The sequence below is a fragment of the Taeniopygia guttata genome, chromosome 5, assembly GCF_048771995.1.
Source record: "Taeniopygia guttata chromosome 5, bTaeGut7.mat, whole genome shotgun sequence".
In the NCBI taxonomy this organism is placed as follows: Eukaryota; Metazoa; Chordata; class Aves; order Passeriformes; family Estrildidae; genus Taeniopygia; species Taeniopygia guttata.
Window position 1 is genome coordinate 42,695,001 of NC_133030.1, and position 24,946 is coordinate 42,719,946.

At 41.6% G+C, this 24,946-nt stretch overlaps 1 protein-coding gene across 3 annotated transcripts in view; it reads left to right on the top strand.

The window, feature by feature from the left end:
• ESRRB (estrogen related receptor beta) overlaps positions 1-24,946 on the top strand; it is a 137,753-nt gene that overhangs the window by 42,943 nt on the left and 69,864 nt on the right. Inside the window, exon 1 of one of the 3 annotated variants that reach the window (XM_041716812.2) lies at positions 1,875-2,672. The exons of the other annotated variants lie outside the window; for them this stretch is intronic. Coding sequence (XP_041572746.2) covers positions 2,623-2,672 — 50 coding nt within the window. The 5' untranslated portion in view covers positions 1,875-2,622. Of the gene's footprint in view, positions 1-1,874; positions 2,673-24,946 lie in introns of those variants that run through there. 3 annotated transcript variants of the gene reach the window in all.

Genomic DNA, 24,946 nt, shown 5'->3' on the forward strand with positions numbered 1-24,946 from the left:
TGCACAGTCAGGATCCAGTCAGGGTGCACCTTTCTGAAGAAAATTGTTTTCTGTCAAAATCATCTCACTGCAAACACTCTGACTGCTCTTGAACTGTAGTCTGCTTAAACCCTGACCCTGTGTGCCACCTCCTGCCTCTCTTCCTACTGCATAACAGGAATCTTTATGGGGCAACTAAGTCATCAGTCAGTCCCTCTCTGGCCTCAGCTTTCTGTTGGAAACGCAAAGGTGCTGGTTTTGTCCTTGCCTCTACTTGGTCAGATGTTCTCTGAGGTGGTTAGTGAGATTCCTTACAACCTTGGGCCCTATTAATGCTAATGCCTTATTAAAGCTTGTCTCTTGTCTCTGCAACATTTAAAGTGTCTTAGAGTTTCTGCTGTGATAATATATCACTGAAGTGTACAAAGGTATATGTATATATGTTTCATTTGTATTAATTCTGGTTGAGGAAAAATGTATAATCTGAATTATGCCACCTGCAACATTCAGGTAATCTGATTCTGCCGTACACTTAAAACTGAATACATCTTCTCTCAGTCTCCATTTTTTACTAACCTGTTTTCTGTGCTGTCTTCATGTGTACCTTTTTACCATAAAAGACCTCTGTCTTGACATCCTTTAAAGATAGGTGATCAGAATCACATAACTTGTCCTCACATGGCCTGGGGACAAGTTTGGGCACACCATTAGTTTATATGCATTTAAGATCTCTGGTAGAGGAGATAGTTACACTGGCTTTGAATTTGGACATTCCTCTTTTCAGAATATTCTTGAGTTTCTACAAATACTGATTGTATGAAAAGTTGTAGCCTAATTTATCCTGTGTTTATTGCTTAGAGCTGAGCCACATTGCATTTTCTTTTATTCTGTATTACGTCCATCATCCAAAAAGCTCTAGTCTGCCCTTTGCTTCTCCTGGTGTTGAACATCTTTGCCTCAAATTAGATTCTGGGTTTTATATTTAGAAATACCCTCCTAATTTATACTTAAAAAAAAAAATTGTTTGCCTGGCATAAGAGCATGAAGCTTTTATCCAGGTATATATATTTTTTGTTTTAGAAAAGCCTCTGGTTTTTGTCTACCTCTTAAAAATATTTTTATATATTTGAGCAGCAAACGTCTGAACATGAACTAGAAGCATATGACAGATACAAGTGAGGTTTGTGAGTGCATTTTGAACGGTAGAGAGTAGGTAGCAAGGGGAAGCAGAACCTGTAGCGCAGCTCCATGTGAATCGGGCATTCAGTGCAAGACTGCGTGTGGTAGGCACATGCCCGAGAGGTCCGCATGCTTTTGAGGAGAGGGACCTTCAGATAGGTGTTTGTGTGTTGCTGTAAATATGCAGTGCCGTTGTGTGAGTGTGAAAATGTGTGCTGGAACTGTGAAAGGACACAGACTCTAGCAGCAGTCGGCACATATGCAGAGTTTCGAAAATGTGTCCTTCATGAAATTAGTTTTATGTGCCAGTTTCGATGTTTGTAAAGACTTCTGAGGGTTTGTAGCTATGTTTTTTGTGTCTGGGAATGTATGCTGTTTTCCTGAATGCCTGATTCTGAGCTCACATGCCACGATTTATTCCAGTGCGGTTTCATAAACTGCACTGAAGTGACATCTAAATTACACTGCTTTGAAATGGGATTCGGGCGCTCTTCTGCACACGTTTGTGGCAATGGATATAGGTATGGGAAAATAGATTTCCGAGTGCAGCGCCGTGGACGCGCTGAGACGCGGGTCTGCATGTGCACGAAGTGTTTGTGGAGTCGTGCGTTTGCATGTAACAGCGCCTGGGACACGCATGTTCCAGCGGCACGCTGGTGCCTTGTGCCGAGCGTATGGGCTGCGGTGCGGGCGCACAGCCGCCCGCCGTGTCCATAGCCACGGGGCACCTTTACCTCAAGTTTTCGCATAACCCTAAACTCTCCAGCCGCTGTCCACGAGAGACGGACCGGTGGGTGAGAGGGAAGGGACGCGTGCGCTGCCTCTGCCGCCGGTCCGCGGCGGGACCGAGCCGGAGCCGCTGTCCCGTGTCACCCGTGTCACCCGCGCCGCCCCCGCCGCCGTGCCAGGGGCAGCCCGGCGGCCGGTCCGCACTGCGCCCCGCGGCGCCCCGACTCCTGCGGCCCCGGAGCGGGGCTCCCCTCCCCGGAGGTCCCGGCGGAGCGCAGCGGTGCCGGGCCGGGGCTGCGCGGTGCCGCCGGCCGCGCTGCGGGGCCGGGTCCGGCGGCCCCCCCGGCCGTGCCTCCCCCAGCCGCCGTCCAAGCCCAGCCCCTGCGCGGGAGCCAATAGCCGCCCTGCCGTCTCCATCCGTCTCCCGGCGTTAAAGCTACAGCGGGGCTCGGGGCGGCGAAATCCCCCGTGGCCGTGTCCTGCGCGCCGCCCGCCTCCTGCCGCCGTCAGTGTGTCCGCACGCGGGTGCGGGAGCGGAGCGGAGCGGCGCTGCCTCCCGCCGCCCCTGCCCCGCCGCCGGGCTCGGGCCGGCTCCGGCCGGCTCCTCTTCCCGGCGCTCCCCACCTTCCCAGCCCGCCGCAGTTTAGTTGTTATCTTGTGTTTTTTCTTTCTTTCTTCTTCTTTTTCTTTTTCTTTTTTTTTTCTCCTCCAACTGGGAATGCTCAAACTGGACTGATGGACATTTCCGAGCTGTGCATCTCCGACCCGCTCGGCTACCACAACCAGTGAGTGTGCCGTGCCGGACCGGGCGGGTCGGGGGCGGGCTGGGGCCGGCGTTGCGTCCCGCTGCGGGTGGGATGGGGCAGCGACCCCGCAGTCCCGCTGCCTCCGTGCCGCAGAGCCGCCGCCGCCCACCCCCGCGGGGCACGGCGTGTACCGGGAGTCGCGGAGCGGCCGGCCGCGGGCAGGGCAGGGCAGGGCAGGGCGCACCGCCGCGCCGGCAGGTGCGCAGAGTCCGCGGAGCAGCACTTGCGGGGGTAGGCGTGCTGGTGTGTTTCTTTCTTGCCGTGTAACTTCTCCCTCTAATGCTTCATCTCCTAGGAACAGGCAGCTAACAGTGAGCACTGTCAGTCCTTTCTGCGCAGTTTTACTTTCCGTCTGTGCTAGGATTTTTATTAGATGAATTACTAGGTGCCTATAAAGAGATGTGCATATAAAATTATACGAAGCAGATCCATCGAAGCAGCACATTTTATTTTAAAAGTCTGTTTTTCATCTGAAACGCACTATGGAAATTCAGTTCCCACAGACTACTGTTTTGGACAGCCTGCCCGGGGAAAGAGTGAAGTGCCTCGGAGGGCTGGCAAACAGACATCCCAAGCTGGGACTGGTGGCTGATACCTTAGCACCTGCTACTGCTCTTTGTATTCCGAAGTGGGCTGTGCCTGGTAATGCTGTGTTAAAATCACTTTAGCGTGTTAAGTTTGGTTTATCCTGTTGGGGAAGTTAGGAAACAAGGCAAAACCTTTTCAGCATTTACATCCAGCTGACTGGAACAATTAATTTGAAATGCATTTCTCTGATAAATCTCACCCTGAGCAGAGTCCTCTTTTGTGTGTTTGCATGTTAATCCGTGTGTCACCTATGCAGGTTTTGTGTCATCAGAGGTGGGAATTAAGTAATTTTGCCTATTTCATTGGTTCTCTCTTAAGAATGTGTTGTATTTAGTACAATTAAGATAATTAAAATAATTAAAATCAAACAAATTATCCACAAATATTCCTCTTCCCTCATTTCAGCTTTTATTTGTCTTTCTGTACCTTGTTTTCTGATATTCCATCTGTCTTTACACTCATTTCTCTTTCCTTTAATCCCCAGCTTCCAGCAGTTTCATTAAAATGAGATTTTATATTGTTAATAGAAATTAATAATCTAACCCATGTGATTTTCTTTTCCCCACTGGTGCTACACTTGTGGCTGCTCCACTTTGAATTAAAAATAAACAAACAGGTTTTTAAGGGAAACGTATTCTATATGCTGCTGGGAGTCTTAATATTGAGGCAAAAATAGAAGATGTATTTATCTTGATTAAAAAAAAAAAAAAAAGGAAAGAACAAAATGCCACAAGGAAAAGATAGATCTTCATCACTTACTATATTGTCTCTTAACTTTTACCTTTTATTTTTTGTACTTTTGGAATTGAGAAAAAGGAACTCAAACAACATGAAAATAATAAGAAGTAATCTGCCTGTTGTATTGCCATTCTCAGTTTTTACTTTTTTATGGGCTTTCATTCAGCTCTCAAAAATGTCAAGTGCACCTTACCCATATGCACAACTCCTTGGCTGCTGAGTAGACAGATGAAGGTGGCCCTGGGGGAAGTGCCACTGGACCCCTATGGCTTTACAGCAGACAGAGTGCTGCTTTTTGAGATGAGAAACTGTTGGAGAGGCTCTTTGTTTAAAGAGGTGCTTGGTTCTGTGTGCCAACTGACCTTCTCTTTAACATTGTTGAGGTTTGGTAAATTAGAGAAATATAATTTAAAATATTTCAACCTCAATTTCTTCAATGCTTTTAATTTAAATGAATACAATGGTGCAGGAAAGTCTGAAAAAAGTTACTGAGAGAAGTAAGATATGAGCAGCTTTAAAAATACAATATATAAAGGTATATGCGCAGTGTGTTAGGTACCGATTTGATTTGATTTACATTCTGGTTTTATTAAGGTTAGATTTCACATTATATTCCTGGACCTGAGAATGTGTTGGCCCTTCTATATCTGTTTTACCATCTTTTTCTCCCACTGTAACACAGTTACCCTGTGAACATACAGAGTAAATACAGGTGTTGTATTTGTGCCTGTATCCCTAATTAGCCGTGTGAGCATATTATTCTTACTGTACTGATTTATTCTTTTGACTGCTAACTATTGAAATTATTCTAAATTATTTTCTTCCCCCCCCCCCCACATTTTTATTAGATACCACTTTTAATTCTGTCACATTAAACCTTAAATTAGGAACTAATTTAAAAATATTGCAAATTGCTTCTTCTTGTTTAGTTGCTTGTTAAGCTATAGGAAAAAATATGAGGAAGACTAAAATGTTGGGAGAGAAGTGGATGTGGTCACTCAATATATGAGCCATATATTTCCCTGGAAACTGTATTTCACCTCATAATTATTGAAACAGAGAGCAAAGAAGCAAGGCAAAGGAGAGGAGACTCCTTTCACCTTGGAGTTTGATGAGCTCTTAATTTTTGTAACAGTCAGACCCAAAAGGAGTCTGAACAAAACAAAGCAAAGAAATTCCTTGCCTCTATTTCGTTCTTCAGGTTTTGTATTTATTTTGCTCAAGCAATGAAAAATCCCTTTCCATTGCCTGTGTGTGCTGATCTAAGTGATTGCACCAGGAACCTGTGGAAGTTCTGGTTAGCAGGTGTGTGGTTTTCTCAGTGCAGAATCTTTCAGGGAGAGTAAGAAAATGCTTCTTCCTAATTTTGATCCTCTGTGCATGTAGTCTAAGGCCATGTATGTTTTATTTTCTTACACAGAAATCCACTCTTAATCAATCGCTTACTACATTTTGGTACTGACCTCTGGGAGAAGTGTTCCTGGGGTAGATGATGCAGCTCCAAGAAAGAAGCTTTTGTATTAATTGGAATTTGTTTAAAGCATTTTTGAATTGGGGAATTGACAAAGGCAGTGGTTTGTACCTGCAGTTTGTCTCTCAGGTGAGGGCATATGGTGAGAATACATTAGTTAAACTGTACTGACAGTGCCTGTCTGCGGTGCGGCAGGAAGGGAATGCGTGTGCAGACCACAAATGTACACTCTGCCATATAAAATGTCATTATACTTACACACAAGCACATGTGTGCATCTGTAAATATTTGTGTGTATACACACATGCATATATATGGTCATATGGAGTACTGGTGTTGTATCTCCCTCATGTGCAAGCCTAAGGCTCTTTCAGTAGAGTAGAATACGGCATTTTTACTTTCCCGTATTAACTTCGAAATCTCAGAAAATTTTGTTTTCTGCCTCATTATAGTTGCACTAGAAATGTTGACAGAACTACAAAATTGCCATTTCTGTTTCTTTTTAATATTTTACAAGACAGACAGAAAGTAACCAAGGAGACATTATGAAGGTAAAATAAAAATCACTGGCAAATGAGAGCAACCTGCCAGATGCTATGTCTCTTACACTGTTTCCTCTGAGGTACAAGAAAGACACATGAGTTGCTGATGTAATAAAAATAAAAATTATTTTATGAAGAGAAGGAAAAAGTTGAAAGGAATAAATTACATATTTGATAGAGAGATGAAATGGTATAATGTTGGAATTTTAAGGCAATGAAGGAGCAGATTCCAGACCCTGTGGCAGAAAATTAACAAAGTTGCTGTCACTGACCCTAATGCATAGATTGAAGTAATATGACTTGATTTCAGAGGTTACTGGAAATCTCCATATTCTGTGAATGGGAGGAAATGTGAGTCAGAGAATCTGAATGCAACTGTCTTCTCTGAATATATCTCAGAGGCTGGGACTGGGAGGAGTTGTTAATTGGTGAGAATAGGATGAAGTTGTTTGTTTAGTTGACAGAATAAATTGAAAAACTTCTATAAGGAACTGGGGTAGTTACTGGTTTTCTGACAAGGTTCCCATCATAAAATGTGGTCTCAGTACACTAAGCTTAGTGAGCGGAGGGCTGATGAGGAAATCAGTACCTTTAGAGTATTTGTATTAACTTTTCCCTCCTCTTCTAATTCCACTTGTAAAAGTAAACATGATCTAATCATTATCAATTATTGAGAAATATGGAAAGATCAATATATTTAAAAAATAGGATTTTTTTCATTGTATTGATTTGAAGTAATCAATAAATATTGCATTTAGCCTGAGAGGGGAAAGACTTTGGAGAGATTGCATCAGAAAAAGTTGCTGTGATAGAGGTTTCATATCCCATTTTCTTCCTCTCCAAGAGAATGTTGCTCTACTCTCTGTCCTTTTCCGCTGTTATTTCCCAGCCCTGTTTCTGCACTGTCGCTGAATTTATTGCTCTGAATTTAATGATAGAAAATACCTGTATTCTTCAAATTATTTCAGTTCACGAAGTTTTGTGCATTGTGTCAGTGGGTCTCTTTACAAAAATTTTCCATGCCAAGGATACAAATTCTCTTAGGGAACAGAAACAGGGAGAAGGTAAAAAGGTTTAAACCTGAGTGTAGATGAAATTTATTGGTTCTGTCAGGAGCAAGGTGAAATTTCTCCAAAGAGTGTAAAATGTCTAAGAGAGATTTAATTAAGGAAAGAAATAGTAAATGTAGAAAAATGTGGCAAGAAATCCGAGATAACAAAGCTAGAATCCTTCCCCATCTTCTTATTCTAACTTCTGCTCCTGGGTTTAAGAGTTGGGGGTCATAGAGCTGCACATCAGCAATTCCAATGTAGACTGCAGATTAGGAGATTCTTCCCAGTCAGACCTGTTCTTTATTCTGTGGAGCTACTGGTGGTAACATTACAGCCCGGGAGCACAACAGAATTTTTAGTCTGCGCAGTGTGAGTAAGTAAATCTAACATCTGCCCAGAGCCCAGCAGTGAGCGTCTTGGGTAATGCTGCTGTAGGAACTGGGGGGAAAGGCAAAAAATCAGAGTTTCTGTGATGAACTATGAATCAGAATGGTTGTTTGTTTAGTGAAGGAACTTAATAAAGAAGATATTAGCAGTACAGAGTTACAGTGACCTTGCCAAAAAACAAAGGAAACACTTGGTTTCTTTCTTTCTTTGCAGTATTAGCTGAATTTGAGGTTCGAATGTAGTCATTTCTAAGTATCTTCCATGTGTAAAATGGTTTGTGCATGTCATTGGGAACAGAACACAATTTAGTATTACTTGTTAGTAATAGCTACTGACTTGGCAAGTTTTTCTTCTTAGGAATTAAATTGTAATTACTTTTTGCATTTGTTTCCATCCTTGTTATGCTGCCTCCCGCTAAAGCTTTGCCCTGTCTCTTCAGAGCAGTAGAGATGTCCACAAAAAAATGATGCTTGCAGCTGGAGCACAGTGCACTTTGATTCTTCCAGTGCTTGAGAGTCTGGCTGCTGGCAATGACTGCCGGTGAGGAGAAACATGTCTGCTCAAGGTGGAGCACACTGTATAATAATATATTTGTCATGTTTGTAATTGCAAATGTAATTAGCAAACAAGCTCTGGGGGATTGAGGACTTGAAACTTTCACTGCACATCATTTGACCCTATCTTGACTGGACTGGAGCTTATATGTCACTGTTAACCCTTGCTATTCCTGCACAGAAATGCTCCTTCTACTGTGACTGCTGCTAAGTTTCCTGTCTTCTCCCTCTCCCTGACCCTCACCTCGCTCCCTCCCCCACATCCCCCCTTTTTTTTGGCTGTGAGCAGCATTTTACCTGTATTTGCTTATACCTTCTTTTATTGTGATAGCAAGTGCTTATGTTCCTCCTGTGACACATGCACTAATATTTCCTTTCCTAGCACTTCTGACACAGCCTGGAAAGCATTCTGCAATGCCCTTTGTGAAGAGCACTGTGTACCAGTAAGTGCTTTTGCATACTGAGCTGTTCAGTGTATTCCTATCACCACAGGCAACGTTACTACTCAGTGCCCCTTGCACTTCGCAGAGACAACTTGCGAAAAGCAGGTGGCAAGCTGTTATCACACAACCTGCGATGGCTCTCTGTCCCTGCTGAGCTGGAATTTTCTTGTAGTCACTTTCTGAATGGGGGAGGAATAAATATCTAGCAAATCCTATTTGTTTTATTGAATCCTGGCAAATCTCAGTCTAGTGACCCTTACAATGACTTTTTTGTCCTACAAAAGATATTCCTGATCCGTATGGATTTAGTGAACAACACAGAATCACTTCATAAAGTCACAAACTTATGTGTGCATAGGAAGAAAAAAGGGGCTACTTCACTTTTTCGTATTAATAGTCTCTTTTTTCTATTTTGTTTTCAAGACTTAAATTGCAATAAAATTTGTGATAGGATTGCTCTTGTTTTGGAGGGAGATCCGTTTATTCTTGCATTTTCGTATGTGTGCTAGGAAATCAGTTAAATGTTGAGAGGGGTGGCTGTTTCTATACAATTTTTGTAATGACAGTAAGGGCATATCCAAATATTGCATGCTGTTGAAGGTTTGGAAGGAAAACGAAACCTGTTCTAGTTTCTTCTTGGTAGGATAATAGCATTTGATGAGGACCCTTTCTTTCTGTCCAAATTTTCCTTTTCCATTCCTGGAAATTGTCTTTGCTTTACCATGTGTTGTAAGAGTCATATATTTTCCTTAAATTAGCATAGCCTGTAATGTGGGTGATGAAAGTGGGACCTCCAGCTTAGAGTATCCTGCATAACAGGAGAAAATTTCTTACAGCACCTTTTGTTTTGAATTGATTGTCTGTGTTTTACTGCAGATCTTTTTACAAGAAGATTTTTTCTTGCTGTATGTCTGGTGGACTGAAAGGCTGTTTGTGGGTACGGCATATTAAGAAGTGTTATTTTCTAGGTTTTTTCCCCCTTTTTCTCATGTCATTTTAAAGTTCCCTTTTGTAATAATGGCCCTTAATCTCCGGTGATGGAGCCGTCACTGTGAACAATGCTGGTGAGTGTATTGTCTCGCTGTCCTTTCACTCAAGACAAAGGTCAAAAGAACAGCTTACAAAAATGTTCAATTCTCCAATTATGACTTTGCATAGGAAGATAATTTTAAGCACTTGGGTGAAAATAAAACAGAAATACAATTTTCCATCAGTTTCTGCAAGTACTTTTTAAATGTACTTACATGAATAATTACAAACGAAATTTCTCAGTGAGATTTACATCATTTTCTGTATTAAAAAATTAAAGAGCTGAAGGACACTAAAGAATTATTCTTAAACAGATTTTATTTTTCCAAAGTCTTCTGTGTTGTTTTTGTTTTTATTCAGTCAAACTGACAAGTTTCTCTTTCTCAAATGTATTTGTTTCATAATTTAAGAAATTACTCTTATCTTGATGAGTTTTTCGCAGATGTGGCAATATAGCAGTGAAGAACATAGGCTGTTACTGATTTCAGGGATTTGGTGTAAAATTTATTTTTACCGCACACAACCACAATTAACAGATACACATTTTCAATGTGTACATTTTCTATATGCTTTGCTTAAAACTTTTAAAACAATTATAATTAACACATTAATTTTAAGGACTTGCTGTTGTTTTATTTTTCTTTGTTTCAGGACCATGTATATCATGTGATTGCCATCTAGTTTTAACAGTTCAGAAAGTGCTGTAGAGGGAGAGCGATTTAATTCTTTAGAAAACATAAAGTCAGTACTGCTTCAGTTCCTTTGCAGACATATATGATATCGCTTCTACTTTTATCTTTGAGTTAAATTCAGTTTCATCATAGTTTTTGTATTTCTGTTGATGGAGGCTTTTTTTTTTTTTTTTTTTGGTAATTTTTGTAGGCTAAGGGGATAATGATACAGTGAGACACTGAAAAATTCTAAAAGCATCGGTGCCTATTGCCTGACACTCTGTAGTAGGCAGTGTTTTTTATCAGACTCATCAGTAGTGCAAATGTGGCTGGCTGAGGGCTCTCCACACACCGGTGCTACACAGCGACTTTGGGCAATGATGTGCAGCCCAACCAGGGACTGCGACAGGGAGGAGGCCACAGCTGTCTTCTGCAATCGAAACTCACCTTCAAAGGCAAGGAAATCCTGACACAGGAACTTGCATTTTTTGTGCTTGGGCATCCTGAAGGATGATGACTTCACCTTCTGCAGGTTGTCTTTGCCTTAATGGTTGTAGCAAATATGACTTTATGAAAATGATGTTTAAGTGTATCACGCATTCATAGGTATTTTACATCGATGATGCCAGGTGCATCTCCTTTGAAATAATTGATACAAGTTGTGTAGGGCCACCAAGCACACTGTGGAGGACTAGAATGTGCCAGAATAGGACAGAAAAGAGTTTTCTTGCATACAGACATCTGCGAGTGCATGGATAGATGTCTGTCAGGGGTGTGTGCACACACTTAATTTTACATACTTGTGCATATGCTATAATTTAACAAAACACACGTGTATATAAATGATCTAATTTTATATATAATCAAGTGTTCATTTCATGTTGCATAGTGAACTATTTTACTTATCCCTCCAATGTCTTTTTGGATGCATACGGAAGACTTTCTGCGTGTGGTTACGGATTTCTGTGTGTATTAGTGTATAGATGTGTAGAAAGAAATAAGGGTAGGTCTGTCTGTCTTAATCAGTCTTTACTAATTCAAGCTTGTAAATCTGTTCATGATCTTACATAGAAGGTGTTTTGTAAATGTAAAATGCTGTATAATGCTGTATAAATATTATACAGGACATTTGCACTGAAAAATATTGGATGTTTCTCTGGGTATGTATATTATTATGGATTATATAGGATTAGGTACAACTAAGTAACTGCACTTAGATCTTCTGTTTATAAATCAATGAACTGGTGTTTTTTAAAGAGGAGCAGAGATTTTCTTTAAATGGAGTATCATAGAGTAATTTGAAAAACAGTATGCAGAAGATAGATCCAGCTATAACATTGTCAAGATAAAGATGGGCTCGAATGCCATAGCCATAAAAGTCAGCAATTTGGAATTTCTTTTATAGGTTTATTTAATTTTTGGTGGTTTTGGAAATTTTCTCTCTTGTTTATTTTATTTTTTTTTTTTTTTAATATGTGATCTTGGTTTAGTAATCCACAAAATATAGTGTGCTTCCCCTTATGGAATAACTTAAAAGTTAATTTGATTATGAAATAGTTTGGGGTTTTGTTTTAATTTTATCACCTGCAGTGTGTCTGACAATTGTTTTTTTATTCTTTTTTTAAGTGTTTTTTTATTTTCCTACAGAGTAGTTTCTTTTTTCCTAGCAATTACAGTTAGGGGACTGTCATTACAGAGCAACTATAAGCCCTAATCACTGCCCATGATCATTACTTCTCTAATAATATGGACTGTCTCTGTTGAAATTTCCCTTCTTGATTTCCTAGTCTAACATGGACTTATTTCTTAAAATACTAACAAATTTAATTCCATGGCCTTTTTAAAATAACATAATTATGGGACGAAAACAAAAGCTCTCACAGTACAGTGATGTGCTCTCTATATATGTTTTAATGTGCTAATTTTCCTTAGAATTTTCCCTTGGGAGTTTAGGAAAAAAACAGATTCAGCCCTCTTAATTGTTCATTGAAATAAGAAAAAATACCTGCTTTTGGCTGGTTTACTTTCTTAACATACTGTTACGTTGCTTTGGTCTCTGCAAAATGTTATAGATTCAATTTCCCTGCTGGACCAAGAGTGAAAAATTAATTCACAAATAATAAAAGCCAATCAGTCTTGTTGAGTTTAAGAAGGATTAGAAGAAAGGTTTTTATACAGAAGCAATTATATATCTTGGTTGTGATATTGTTGGACTAATAGATATTGTACTAGGTCCCACTGGTTATCTGATAAAGGTAGCTGATTTGCAAATAGGATTGTTGTCCTGATGACTAACGAGTCTAATATTGGATGGGTTAAAAGAGATTGGGCAGCTGTTCTTGATTCCTCTTAGAAGACAATTACTTGATTTAAATGGCTAGATTGGAAAGGGACGGGGTAAATATAAACTACGAAGAAATGGTTCCTGCTATCATAGTGCAGCCGGAATTTTGAAGCAGAGTGATCTGACCTGGGCACTGAATTCCACTGAGTGTCTGTGTGCCTGTGGTGAGGAGCTGTCCATAATTGTTGAGAGACCTGCACAGACATCAGGCTACCCTGTGCTCAAAGCACATAACTGATACAAGGTGGACACAGAAAAGCTCACAAATCCCTTGAGACAGAGGAAGGATTTGCACACAAAATTCTGTGATGCAAAAGTCCCTACACAGGAGAGGGGAGAAGGAAGTAGGAGACATGGCTTCGGAGGAAGGAGGGCATCCAAAGTGACAGAGATCTCAATTTTATTTTTTTTTAAAGGATTCATTGCTAAAGTTAGAGTTTAAGGAAAAGATGGTGGATGAAGGTGCCTTGTTTTAGGAACAGTGCTTGAGCCTGACCTGAGGTATAAGAAGAACGCTGTGAGCCCTTCAGCTCAGTTAGGTGGAAGTCTGGGGAAGGGAAAAAGAGGATGTGGCTGCCGTGGGCAAGACAGGAATGGATACATCTTTTCAAATATCTGCTCCATAAGAGCTTCTTAGGACTACAAGCACTTGTTAAGAAAAGCATCTTAAGCAATAAACTGTTCTTGTGTGTGGGGAGTTCACTGTCACATTCAAGAGCCACAGCATCTCTGTCTTTCAGCTGTCATCGTGGGAAAACTTGTAAATGGAGGATCTTTGTGAGCTTAAAGACAGTGACATTCAGCCTGCAGGCAGCTGGCTCTTACGTTTGGGTGGAAATAAAGGCAGCATAGACAGGTGTCCATCTTCTGAAAGGAGAACAATTTTGGTTCCTTCGGTGCAGGACTGGCCGGTGTCCTTGGCTCCAGGTGCCCGCTGCCGTGGCGCCGGTAGGAGCTGGAAGAGCTCTGCAGCCATCTGCAGGGCTGCGCTGACAGTGCGCCGGGCTGCGCAGGGGGCCGGCCGGGAGAGTGGCCCTCGCACCTTTGTTTTCACAGGCCAGACCTTTGAAAACGGTCAAATCACTTTGTCCTCCTCGAAAAGTACATGTGGGTTTCTCCGGGGCATCTTGGCTCTCGGTACTGCGATAAGAGAGCATTTCCATGTTCATGGACCTGATGGAGTCTTCGAGGAGACTCTGTCATCCCTGCTGTGCACTCCCTTCAGCATCTTACTAGTGTAAGTTTGGATGCCTGAAGGGCGATTCCACAATCTATGAAGATCTCACGGTAAGGAAGCTTGATAGGGAAAGAGAAACCTTAGTGTTTTGCATATGAGTTTCATGCAGACTTTGAGAAATACATTAATCTTTATGACTGCATAATTTGTGTTTACGTACACTTTTTCCAAAGTGGAGCTAACTTGCTTTCTCACAGAATCACAGAACTGCAGATGTTGGAAGGGACCTTTGGAGGTCATCTGGTCCAACCCTGTGCTCAAGCAGGACCATCTAGGGCCGGTTGCTCAGGATCAGGTCCAGTCTGTTCTTTAATATCTCCAAGATAGGGGACACCACAACGTCTCTGAGCAAGCTGTGCAAGTGCTTGGTCACCCACAGCAGTGTTGGCTTATGTTCAGAAAGACCCTACTGTATTTTAGTTCACCACCTCATGTGTCTTTAAGGATTTTTATTTCCTGCTTGAGTTTGCCCAGTCATTTTATGGTGTCTCAAAACTCTTTCTAGTTTAGTCACTGCCTAATAAAGTGGTACACAGAAATTTTAGATACTTTTAGGCTAAATGTATGTGGAAGAGAAGTATCCCCTACCTGGTTCCTTGGGAATATAACTGCCATTGAGATCATTGAGACCTTAATTGTTGGACTCTGGCAACCTGAGCTAAGAATGACAGGTATGTTGTCTTAAAATTACAATTGGTTCACCAAAAGCATCTGTTATGTCTCATGAGGATACACAGGAGTTTCTCATCTATTTTAGAATATAGTTTATACACATCACAATATGATGAATATGTAGAGGTATTTGTTTTAGATATCCTCTGTCTTTTTTTTACTCAGTAGCTGGTTGGTTTATCATCTTATCAGCTACCCGGTCTTGTCTTAACAAGAATGAATAGCAGTGAGCAACAATTAAATGCAGATTTAACCAGGAACAGTCCATTCATTTGGCAGTTCCCATTACTTTGACTGCTGTTCTCAATCCTCATTGCCTCTGGTTTCTTCTGGAAGAATGCCATCCAAGTGGTCTCATTGTAGCTTTTGTACATCACCAGTGTGAGAGTTAGGACATGAATGTAGTCCACTGTTCATAATGTGGGCTACTGAACCAGGGAAAAAACCTTGAATAGCCATAGAGAAAAGTCTTGGAGAAGAATGCCATATTAAAATGACTTCTACCATGATAGAAAACCTTCTGCCTGTAATTTTGTAGTCAGTACTTGCAGCCTTCTAGAAGTGACTACTGTGCTAGCAGGTTCTGTTGCACTTGCAGCAATAGGTAATTTATATCAGGTTACTTCATCTTCTGAGAGCAGCTAACAACCATGAAATGCTGTCACTGCTGTTGAAGAAAGAGGCTGGTGTTGAGAATTTATATGGGAAACTAGATAAGCAGAAACCACAAGATGAAGAAGCCATCTACAACCTTTGAGCATGCTTGGGGACTTTCTTTTTTAAACTGTCTTCCAAGGTACTTTGAATGTGAATTTGTTGTAATTTTTACTACTGTAAATGACAAGGAACTCTGAAAATCAGGTTGGTTACACCAAGCAAAATTGGTACAAGTTTAATACTGGGCCATTCAATTCAACCTCACAGTAGAAGAAGAAATATGTGGAAACCATATAAACATCATATTGAAGTGAGGGGGCAGGAATCAACTAAAGCTTTGTATGGGAGTGTCAGAAACAAGCAATTTTCTGCCAGGTGCTATTAGTGCTTCAGATCACTGTCTGATTCTTTCAGAGTTCAGGTTTCATGCTTCTAATGCATGAAATGATTCTTTCACCCCTTTGGGAATAATTTGGAGTATGTTGGAGAAGGCAGCATAGTGGTAATTGTGGAGCAGTTTGATGCATTGCTAAAATGCACAGAGGACAAAATGCCAAATGAGGTGTGAGAGAAGGTGAAGTGTGAACTCGCTGAAGTTGCAAAGAATATTATCCAGATAAAAACACACCAGAGGTGAGTAAAGCAGGACTCCAAAGAAGCATTCTAGCACGTGGATAATTCCAGAGATCTCCAGAGGATAATGCCCTTTGCCAAATTTATGAGGACAAAACCCATGGACTATGGATGAAAGCCATCTCCTATGCAAAGGAGAAGACTGCAACAGGATGGCTGGGAAGAAGAGACTCAGCTCTGGTTTTAAGCTTCTTTTAAGGTATCTAGATATATAATACCATCAAGTTGAGTAGCAATTGTGTCTTCATAGCAATAGATAAAATCAAGATAAAGAAGAAGGCAAATGTAACAAATCATGCCTTAAGCAAAACCTCCCTGTAGGTAGGAAGTCTAAGTTTAGTACTATCTGATTCTGTAGTATCCTGAGAACTCTGATGCTGCAAGGAAATGCAAGATGCAATGTCAGACAATATTATACTTCTCTGCACAAGATTTGAAGGAGAGTTGATCATTCAGTGTGATCTTGAGCATTTTGGATTGTAAACGGTGTACCTGCAGTGAACACTGTTGGGGCTGTGTTTGGTTGGAGATGGTGCGCTGGGGGAAGGACAAGCAAGGGTAGAACCTGTGCCATGGAGCTGGAGGTCAGACTGGAACAGAGAAATGGAGGCCAAAAAGCCAACGGCAAGGTCCTGTCACTGTGGCTGCATTTTGACTTGTGACTAAGGCTTTTGTGTGAGGTGTGGTAGAAAACAGCTGTTCCTCACACCTTTTCTCACTTAACTTTCCTGAAGATCCTCTGAAAACACACAACCATTATTTCCTGCAAAAAGATGGAATTTGAATACAACAGCTTTAGGAGGAAGAGAGATCACAGAGGAAGAAGAAAGATTCTGCTAGCATATGCACTTGTTTGTTTCTGTTGCTAAAATTGAATGAGAATTGGCTTAAAAACCGGGGTCAAGCTTTACAAAACTACTGCTTTCTTGCTCTCCCAGCTTTCTAAGTCAGTATGCACCATTTGGCTGCTGCACTGGAAACAGACTTTCCTTCACATTTGCCGATTCTTGTTTTGTCTTTGTGCTGCAAGGTGAAAGTAGTGATCAGCATCCTTGTGAGGTGAGGAAAAGGTACACATGAAAAGCTTGCCCAACATAAGCACACAGGTCCTTTCTGCTTGTCATGACCCTGTCACTGGCTGAAAGCACAGCCTACCCCCATGGTGGGGAATCTGAAAGCTGGGTGGCGATGGGAGCAAATTGCCCTGTGGTAAGACATAAAGCAGCAGGATCTTTCAGAGGGAAGAGGAGCATTGAAATGGAGCTTCTGACATCAGGAAGAGCTGCTGTGTATAATATCATGGGGCCTGAAGAAAGAGAACTGCTCCCTTGGGATGAGGAGATTTATTGCAGTGTGTTTAGCACCCCTGCAACTAGAGAAGAAAGATACACATTAGCAGCTGGTAGGAGGCCTGTGCTGCGCTTCTGCTCCAGTGGAAAAGGCAGGAATGACACATTGCTGTGAGATGGGATGGGAGTGGAGCTCTGCACATCAGCTGGGGAAAATTAGAGCAACACTCACTTGGTGTGGAAGAAGGAAAATCTTAACTGATGTTTTTCATGGGGTTAGAGATACTGCAGGACATCACCCAGAGAAGAAGCTCAGTCAGTGAGCTGGAAATGAGAGAACTGGGGACCACTAATCAATCCTAAAAAAATTTCTGGCATGTTCTGCTGGCCACTGCTGGGTACTAATATGGTTTCAAGTCTTCATGCTGTGTTGCAGGATTACAGGTTGCTTACCTTTTGGCTCTTGCAGTGTGGTACAAGAGACGTTTTCACTCTTCCCCAACTTTTACCTGAAGTCCTTCCTGCTGAGTGGAATGGAGGGAACAGAGAAAGCACATGGCAAACCTCTTCTACTTGAGAAGTTCATGAGCTGATGGAATTGCTGTGTAGTTCCTGTTCTGGCAGCTCTTTACAGTTGTACAGTACTTGCTCTAGCAATTGTACACAGCAACAGGGAAGGAATGGAAAGTTCTGTGTTCTACCTGGTTTTGAGGAATACTTTGCATTGTTATTCCTATAAATACTTAATACGCCAATGAACATAAGGAGAGTAGCATGCTGTCTGTCTTCCACTTCTTGGTGTAAATTAATTTGCTACCTCACCTATGTGCCTTTTGCATTCACCATTTGGACACCTCTTGTGTCTCCAGCTATGCTAAAGCAAGCAGGGTTATCTTCCATGAAGCTCTGTCTCTGTTGTAGGAGATGCTTCTCACTGAACTGAGTCTCAGAGTACCTCCTTGGCTTAAGGAAGGTGCTGTAAGGATGACTTCTATAATGATAGTACATAAAACAACGTAACAGGAGTGTGAGTGTATTAAATCTATGAGAGAATTCCAGTAGGAGTTGGAGATTTGGGGCTGGGCTTTTTGAGCAAACACTTAAAGTGTCATCAGGACTAAAAGGTATTTTGTGGAGGTGAGTTGAGCAGCATTTGTTTGAGGAGCTACAGTTTTAATGGACAGGGAGCAATATAGTGCTGGACAAGAGAGTCAACCAGCTGAATAATTAGATTTGAAAAAGTCAGTTGTAAGATCTTGCTTAAGCAGTATTGTTGCCTACCTCCTGATTTCTAGAAGGATTTAAAGGAGCAAAGTGGAAGAACTACACAGGAGTAGGAGCTAGGGCTGAGCCATGTTTGCATGCAGTGATGCTGAGCCTCTGTCAGATATGTCCTTTTCATGATATGCATTCTGACATTTCCTTTATCATTTGGGGAGCAAGGATGCATCTTTTGCCTTCAGCAGCCCAGCTGCCAGGATAGAGTAAATATTGCTTTGTGGCCAAAGGGTTCTGTTAGTCTCCAGGAGACACAAAACAGCAGCACTCAGAAAAATTAACAGCAGTAAAAGTGCATTATACAATTCATTGATCTTTTGTTTTCAACACTGAAGCAATGCTACTTGGGGCACACAGGTTACACCAGGGTCAGCACTTTCATTAGGAGATCCCTGGTCCTCCACCTTCACCCCAGCACCCTGGATGGGTGCCTAGAGTAGGTACAGGCACTTGCCTGGCATGGATGGGTGAGGCTGGGAGCACACTCAGTTCTAGGCAGTGTGAAAAATCAGAGGCAGTTAGGTATGAGTGAAAATATATTATAAGTTTCCCTGGTGTCAGCACAGGCCAGTTCTGATTTTTAAAATGAAATATGGCAGCTAATTAATCTAGATCACAGCTTAATCGCCTGTGGTGGGTTTAAAAAAAACATTTTTGTCTGAATTTAGCACTTATGAAAGTGAGAGGCTGGAATTACTGCATAGACCAAAGCACAGCATGGATAAGATGTCTCCTGCTGGCTCTGTTCATGCTCCCCTGTGGTGGCCTGCAGTAACCACTGCTATTTCCTATAGTCTGCCTTTCATACCCTCCCTTGCAGCAGCATCCATGCCCCCAGTGTGGCACACACCTCCCCTGTGCCTCCGCAGCTCCTCGTGGGAGCAGTCACAGAGCTCCAGAGGCGCAGAGCAGCAGATCTACAGCTTCACTCCAGGACCATACAGGGAATTCTCTTCCCGGGGCTCAGGCTGCGGTGCACTCCCATTATTAGGGGTGTGGTGAAACACGGTGCTACCCTGGGAAGTGTGCTGTGAACAGGGAAAGGTATCGGCAGAGAAGGCACCAAGGCAGAGATCAGAAAGCTCCAAAGATTAAGGATTTGACAGCTCTTTTCTTTCCCTCAGACCAGCAGCAGGCTTATTCAGGGAAAAAAAAAACCCAATCTGTCCAGTCTTACAGACTGAGTGCACTTATGTTTTGTACACATTTCAGAAGGGTGAAGCATGAATCCTTCATTGCACATCTCACCCATCATTAGTGAGTTGCTCTCTGCCAGTGTTCTCAGTAGATGTAGGTCTTGTAGAGGGAGACATTGCAGGCACTGTCTGCAAGACAACATCAGCCAGTTGGTGGAGTGAAGTGAGGGACAGCATGGGGAAGGCAGGTGCATGTTTGAGAAACAAGCAAAACAGATGGACCAAGCTGAGTGCATGTGATGGATCACAGAAAGGACCAGGACAATGTGGGACATGACTGTCTATTAAATTTTGTGGAATGACTGACATAATCTGTCAGCAAATGGACAATTTTCTATGCTGTTCAGTCAACTTTTTTAGTAGGAGTCTCTACAGTTAGGAGTAAACTGTTTCCTTTTTCCTTCCTCTTTCATTCACACATATGCCAAATTGTGATCCTGAGTGTTCTTGAGAGCTAGGAAAGCTGAGCAGGAGCCAAGCAAGCAAATGTGGAATGCAGGGCAAGAGTTGGTGTTGCTGACCAAAAATTCTTTGCTCTGAGAACTGGCACCTCAGCCTGGGATCAGGGTTGTTCTGTGTCCCTGGTGCCCATCTTGGCATTACAGTATTGATTATTAGGTGGATTCCGGTGTTCTGATTAAATTTCGGCTCGGGCATTTACATTTTTCGTCATTTTCCTTTATAGCTTTAATGGGACAAACAATTCTCCTCTTTGCTTCAGAAGCTCTGGCTGCACACAGCAGAAAAGCTGCTGTATTAGGCTTCAGAGATTGGATGAGTGAAATGATCTCCTAATTGTGCATACAATTTTGAGTAGCCTTGTGGGTGAAACATACTGCATGTTGCTTCTTACTCACTGTAAATCATAATTTCTAGTGTATTTTTTTACAGTGACCTGAACAGATAGAAAAGGAACTCTTCCATTTTGTGAAGTAATAACTGTAACCTAGGTGAAATAAAGTACAAAGCCAAAAGCTTTATACAAAAATGGATTGTTAATAAAATACAATAATAGTGTTTTATACTGTAACCTTCAGCAATTATCCTGACCTAAGCGGGAGCAAATACTGGGTGATTAATTTGAATAAAAATGTTATTTCTTCTTTTGTCATTTAGATGAATTGAGAAGATGAAGCAGTCATATTTGCTGAGGGTGTGGGGATAGTGAGGCCAAAGGACAAGAGAGATCTGGAGAATACAGTACTCATTCTGTCAATATTTTGACCGGCAAAGAAAGTCCTGTCCTAGCATAGTAAGTAGGGAACAACATGATCTTCAGCTTCAAAATGCAATATTAGTGGATTGGTTTTTGTTGTGTAATATTTGATCCATGAGGGCCCTGTGGCTGGAAGCCTGTAAAGCAATTTGAAAAATGTAAGGAATGTGTAACAAGGTAAGGAGTAAGAGAAGAGGCTAAGAATTTACAACAGTGTGGAATGGGTTGTAGCAGGAAAAAAAAGGGCGAAATGCACATATCAGAAAGCACTTTAAAAAGATTCAAGATAGGCACATGTCCACTAAGTCAGAAACAGTGAGAATTGGGTTTGTCCTCTTCAATGTAACATTGTTATTATGCAGTACATACCCCCACAACATCTCAAATCTCACGGTTTTGTCTGAGGAAGAGTATCAGATACATGCATTTTTTGAATACCTGTGATTTGTTCTTGCAAAACAGGACTTTGAGAAGCCTGTGGGTACACAATTAACTCATTTTAATTCAGCCTTGTGGGAAAGGGTTGGGGTGTCTCTCACTTGTCTCTTTGAAATTGCTTTGTAGGAGAGATGGTTAGTTAGCATCGACTGAGCATCAGCCATCAAGGCACAGTGAATAATCCCACTCTGCATTAGAGGTGGAGGGCGAAATCAGACACGGTGAAACAGCAGTGATTAGTTAGCTTTAGTGCAGCCTGGGGATGCATGTGGTCTAGGCAGGATTTATTTGGCTTTTCCAAGTTTAATTTCTGTGTTTCTCTGTGAGCTAGTCAAGACCAGGCAACCAGCAATCCCAGAGGTAAATGAGCAGAGCTGATATCTCATCTTTCTCTTCCTTATTCTTTGTGGAAATTTCTCCCTTTTTGTTTTCCTTAATTTGTGATTTTGGGTCACAGAAAGGTGAGAGCATCCCTGAAGATGGCAGCACAGGCTCCCCAAATCCTGCAGCGCTCACAGATTGTAGTTACTGCTTTCTGTCCTGGCAGAGGGAAACTTTCCCTCTTTCCTTCCTTCCTTTCCTTGCAGACAGTCAAGTGGATGTTTCTCCTGCCCAGAACTTTCTTCTGCTGTCTGGTTCATGTTCCCAGTGAGTGGAGATTATTGCTACAGCATTTTAGGGTTTTTTTCCTAACTTCCTTAAGGTAGTGCTAAAATTTTAGCCTGAGAAAATTGATGTATGTTTTCTCCTAGCTGTGCTGAAGCAAAACTATGTCTTTGAGTTGTTGTCAGTTCTGAGTGAAAATGATCTTTCGCTTAAAATAACTGAAGCAAAATCAAACATACATCTTGAAGGAAAATAAATCCTGAAAATTGTTCAATTGTATTTATAATGGAAGTTTTGAAGCAAATCAAAAAGGTTTTGCAGATTTTGTTGTTGTTGTTTTTTGTTGTTATTGTTAAAAAGAGATTTATTTTGAGGTATTATGTCCCTACCAATAAATGAAATACATACATCGCTCTTGGAAGCCCACAAAGTGAGCACTTTTTTTTTTTTTTTTGCAAAAACATCCTCCTTGATGAGGAGATCTCTGTGTGTTGCAGTGTGTGTGTAAGCACTAATTTCAGAGACCTTTTAATCTTGGCAGCATCTGTATCACACTGTCTGTATTTTGTGTCTATTCTTAATCTGTGCCTTTGACTTAATATTATTGGAACTTATTTTTCTGTTTCTGACAGATTTTAGAGTTTTTTGAGTTAATTTCTTTTCTACATCCCCTTCACCCCCATGATTCCCATCTTCTTCTCATTGTCTCTGTCTCACTAGTGAAATTGGCTTCCCAAGACTGCATCACACATCTTTTAGAGCCACTCAGGGTTCACTTCTCCTCTCACCTTAGCCACGCCTCCCCCTAATCTGCAGTGTTGCTTTGCCTCAGACTGTGTAAGTTAAAGTGTTTGAATTCTACCAGTGTTAATGATATATTCTGCTATATACTCTGCTATTCTGGGAAGCTTTGTAACCTGAATAAGCCAATATTGATGTTTTAATTACTTCCCAGATCAGTAAGGAGGGCAAAGCTGCTACTACTTTGGTTTATCTCCTGGGCAGTTCTGCAGTATCACCCTTTACTTCTCAAATTTAGGACCCCCATGGCCAAAGGCTCTTTTAAAAGGAAGTTCTAATAAGGAACCTTTCCTTGGTACCAGCACCAGAGGAGGTGGCCTGTGGATGGCTGACACTGGAAGTCTCTTTACTGTGAGGCTTCAACAAGTCTCTGTTCACCATCTATTTGCCTATCACAGGGCTCTGTTCAGACTCAAGCAAGGCATAATGGTCTCCACAACAGAAATGCTACTTCCCAGTTCCTTCCTTCCCCACCTAATGGCTGTGATTTAAACACTAACATTCACCTGTCTGGAGACTGCTGCCTCGGCAGCACTTACCTTTTTGTGACAGGATGCTATTCAGCAGCCTACTCTCAATTTCCCAGGAAAATGGGACCACACATCACTGACCCTGAAGTGTAGCCATGAGAGTATGATGCTTGTTTGGATTGTAGGAGATCCTTTTCCACATGTTGGATTCAGTTCTAGCTGTCCTGAAATATTCACTGGAGCTAAAATGTGACAAACTCTTTCTGTAATGACAGGGGAGGAAATTGCTCTTTAAGAACTGAGACATCACTGAACTTGTCAGATATAAGAATTCTTGTTGTCCCTTCTTGTGCAGAAGTCTAGGTTTCCTCAACTTGTCTTTCTTGTAGTCAAAAAGTTCCAAAGAAATCAATTATTCCTATCCAAAGATTGCCATCTTGTGTAATAGTAGGCTCCAGAGTGACCTCCAAGTGATATTACTGGATGTCACACAAAATGTGTGTAGCCCTACATTGTTAAAGATGTTAACAATAATTAATTTTTTTCAAAATGTATTTTCATATGTGTGTTCTGTCTCCTGCACTGTTCCTCTGCCTTTGAATATTGAGATACGGTGAGAGGTTTGTGCTGTTCCATGAGGTCTACACACACAGAAAAACTCCCTGGGTAAGGTGCACACGGATAGTGCATCTCAAAGCTCCTAAAGCCAGCTGGTTGGCAGCTCTTCTTTCCTTTCTTTATTTTCCAATGAGGGAGTGTACAAAATGGAACTAGAGTTTCATGTAAGACATGAAGCTAAGTCCCGAATATATCCTTGCTGTATACTTTTCACACTGGAACACTTAAAACATACACTGGGTATTTGAAAAAAATACAGCAACAATTTACAAAAGACAGTGAGGAAGGTGTGTGAAAATAATTGTTTTGTTTCTTAATGCAATTTTTTCCCCCTCATCATTAGAAGTTTGGTATCAGAACTTAAGAGCATGAAACAAACACAGAAGACAAAAATTACTTTTTTAATGTGCATTATTTTCTGTGTTTAATGCCATTTTAATAATTTTAAGGGCATAATTTAGATTCTAATATTTTGGGTGCTTAAATTTGGTGACATCTGTGTGGCAGGCTTAAAATTAATGAAGTATGGTAGACTGAGCACTGCAGGGTAAATCTCAATAGACACTCTTAAAGTCACATGTGAATGTGGGTCTGATTTGCAGTTCTCTGGAACTCCAAGACTGAAATGTCCATGGGCTGTGTTGGCAGGATGGCTTGATGTAGGACTCAAAGGTTCCCAGTTCTCCATCCCTCGCTCCACATGCAGTGTGTGTTTTTGGCTGTATCCCAGAATACCAGATTTACATCCCATGCCTTTTCTCCCCTCGCCAGTTATCAAAGTTCAGCAGCTAGAAAGGAAGGGACTCCTAAGTATCAGCCCTTAGAGTACAGCAGTTGTCACCCACCCTTGGGAGGGCTGTTACGCCTGTCTTTTCCCAGCTGGAGAAAAATCCAGCACAAAAGCTTGAGGCTCCATCCCAGATCTGATTCTTTCTAAGTCCCAAGGTAGTATCAGCCTAGAGTGGTCCATATGCTTTCCCATCTGAGGAACTTCCACCTTTCTCCCAGTTGTGTGCTTCTGCTGCCAGAGTATGTTCCTGGAAGAACGCTGCCTGTGACACAGCAGATCAATGGGCACAGACCCAAGTCCCGGCTCCCAAGGATCAATATGATGTTGGAGTACAACACTGGGGCTGGCATTGCCTCCTCCTTTCAGGTCTGGCATTAATTAGCTGCAGCCTGCAAATAGAAGTGGAGCAGTAACACTCTGCAACCTCGATAACCTGTCCTGAGGAGTCTGCCAGAGTCAAGGGGCTCCTTGCTGCCACTGCAGCCAATAGACCCATTTCATTATGCTGGAAAGGTTAATTGCATTGAAAACAG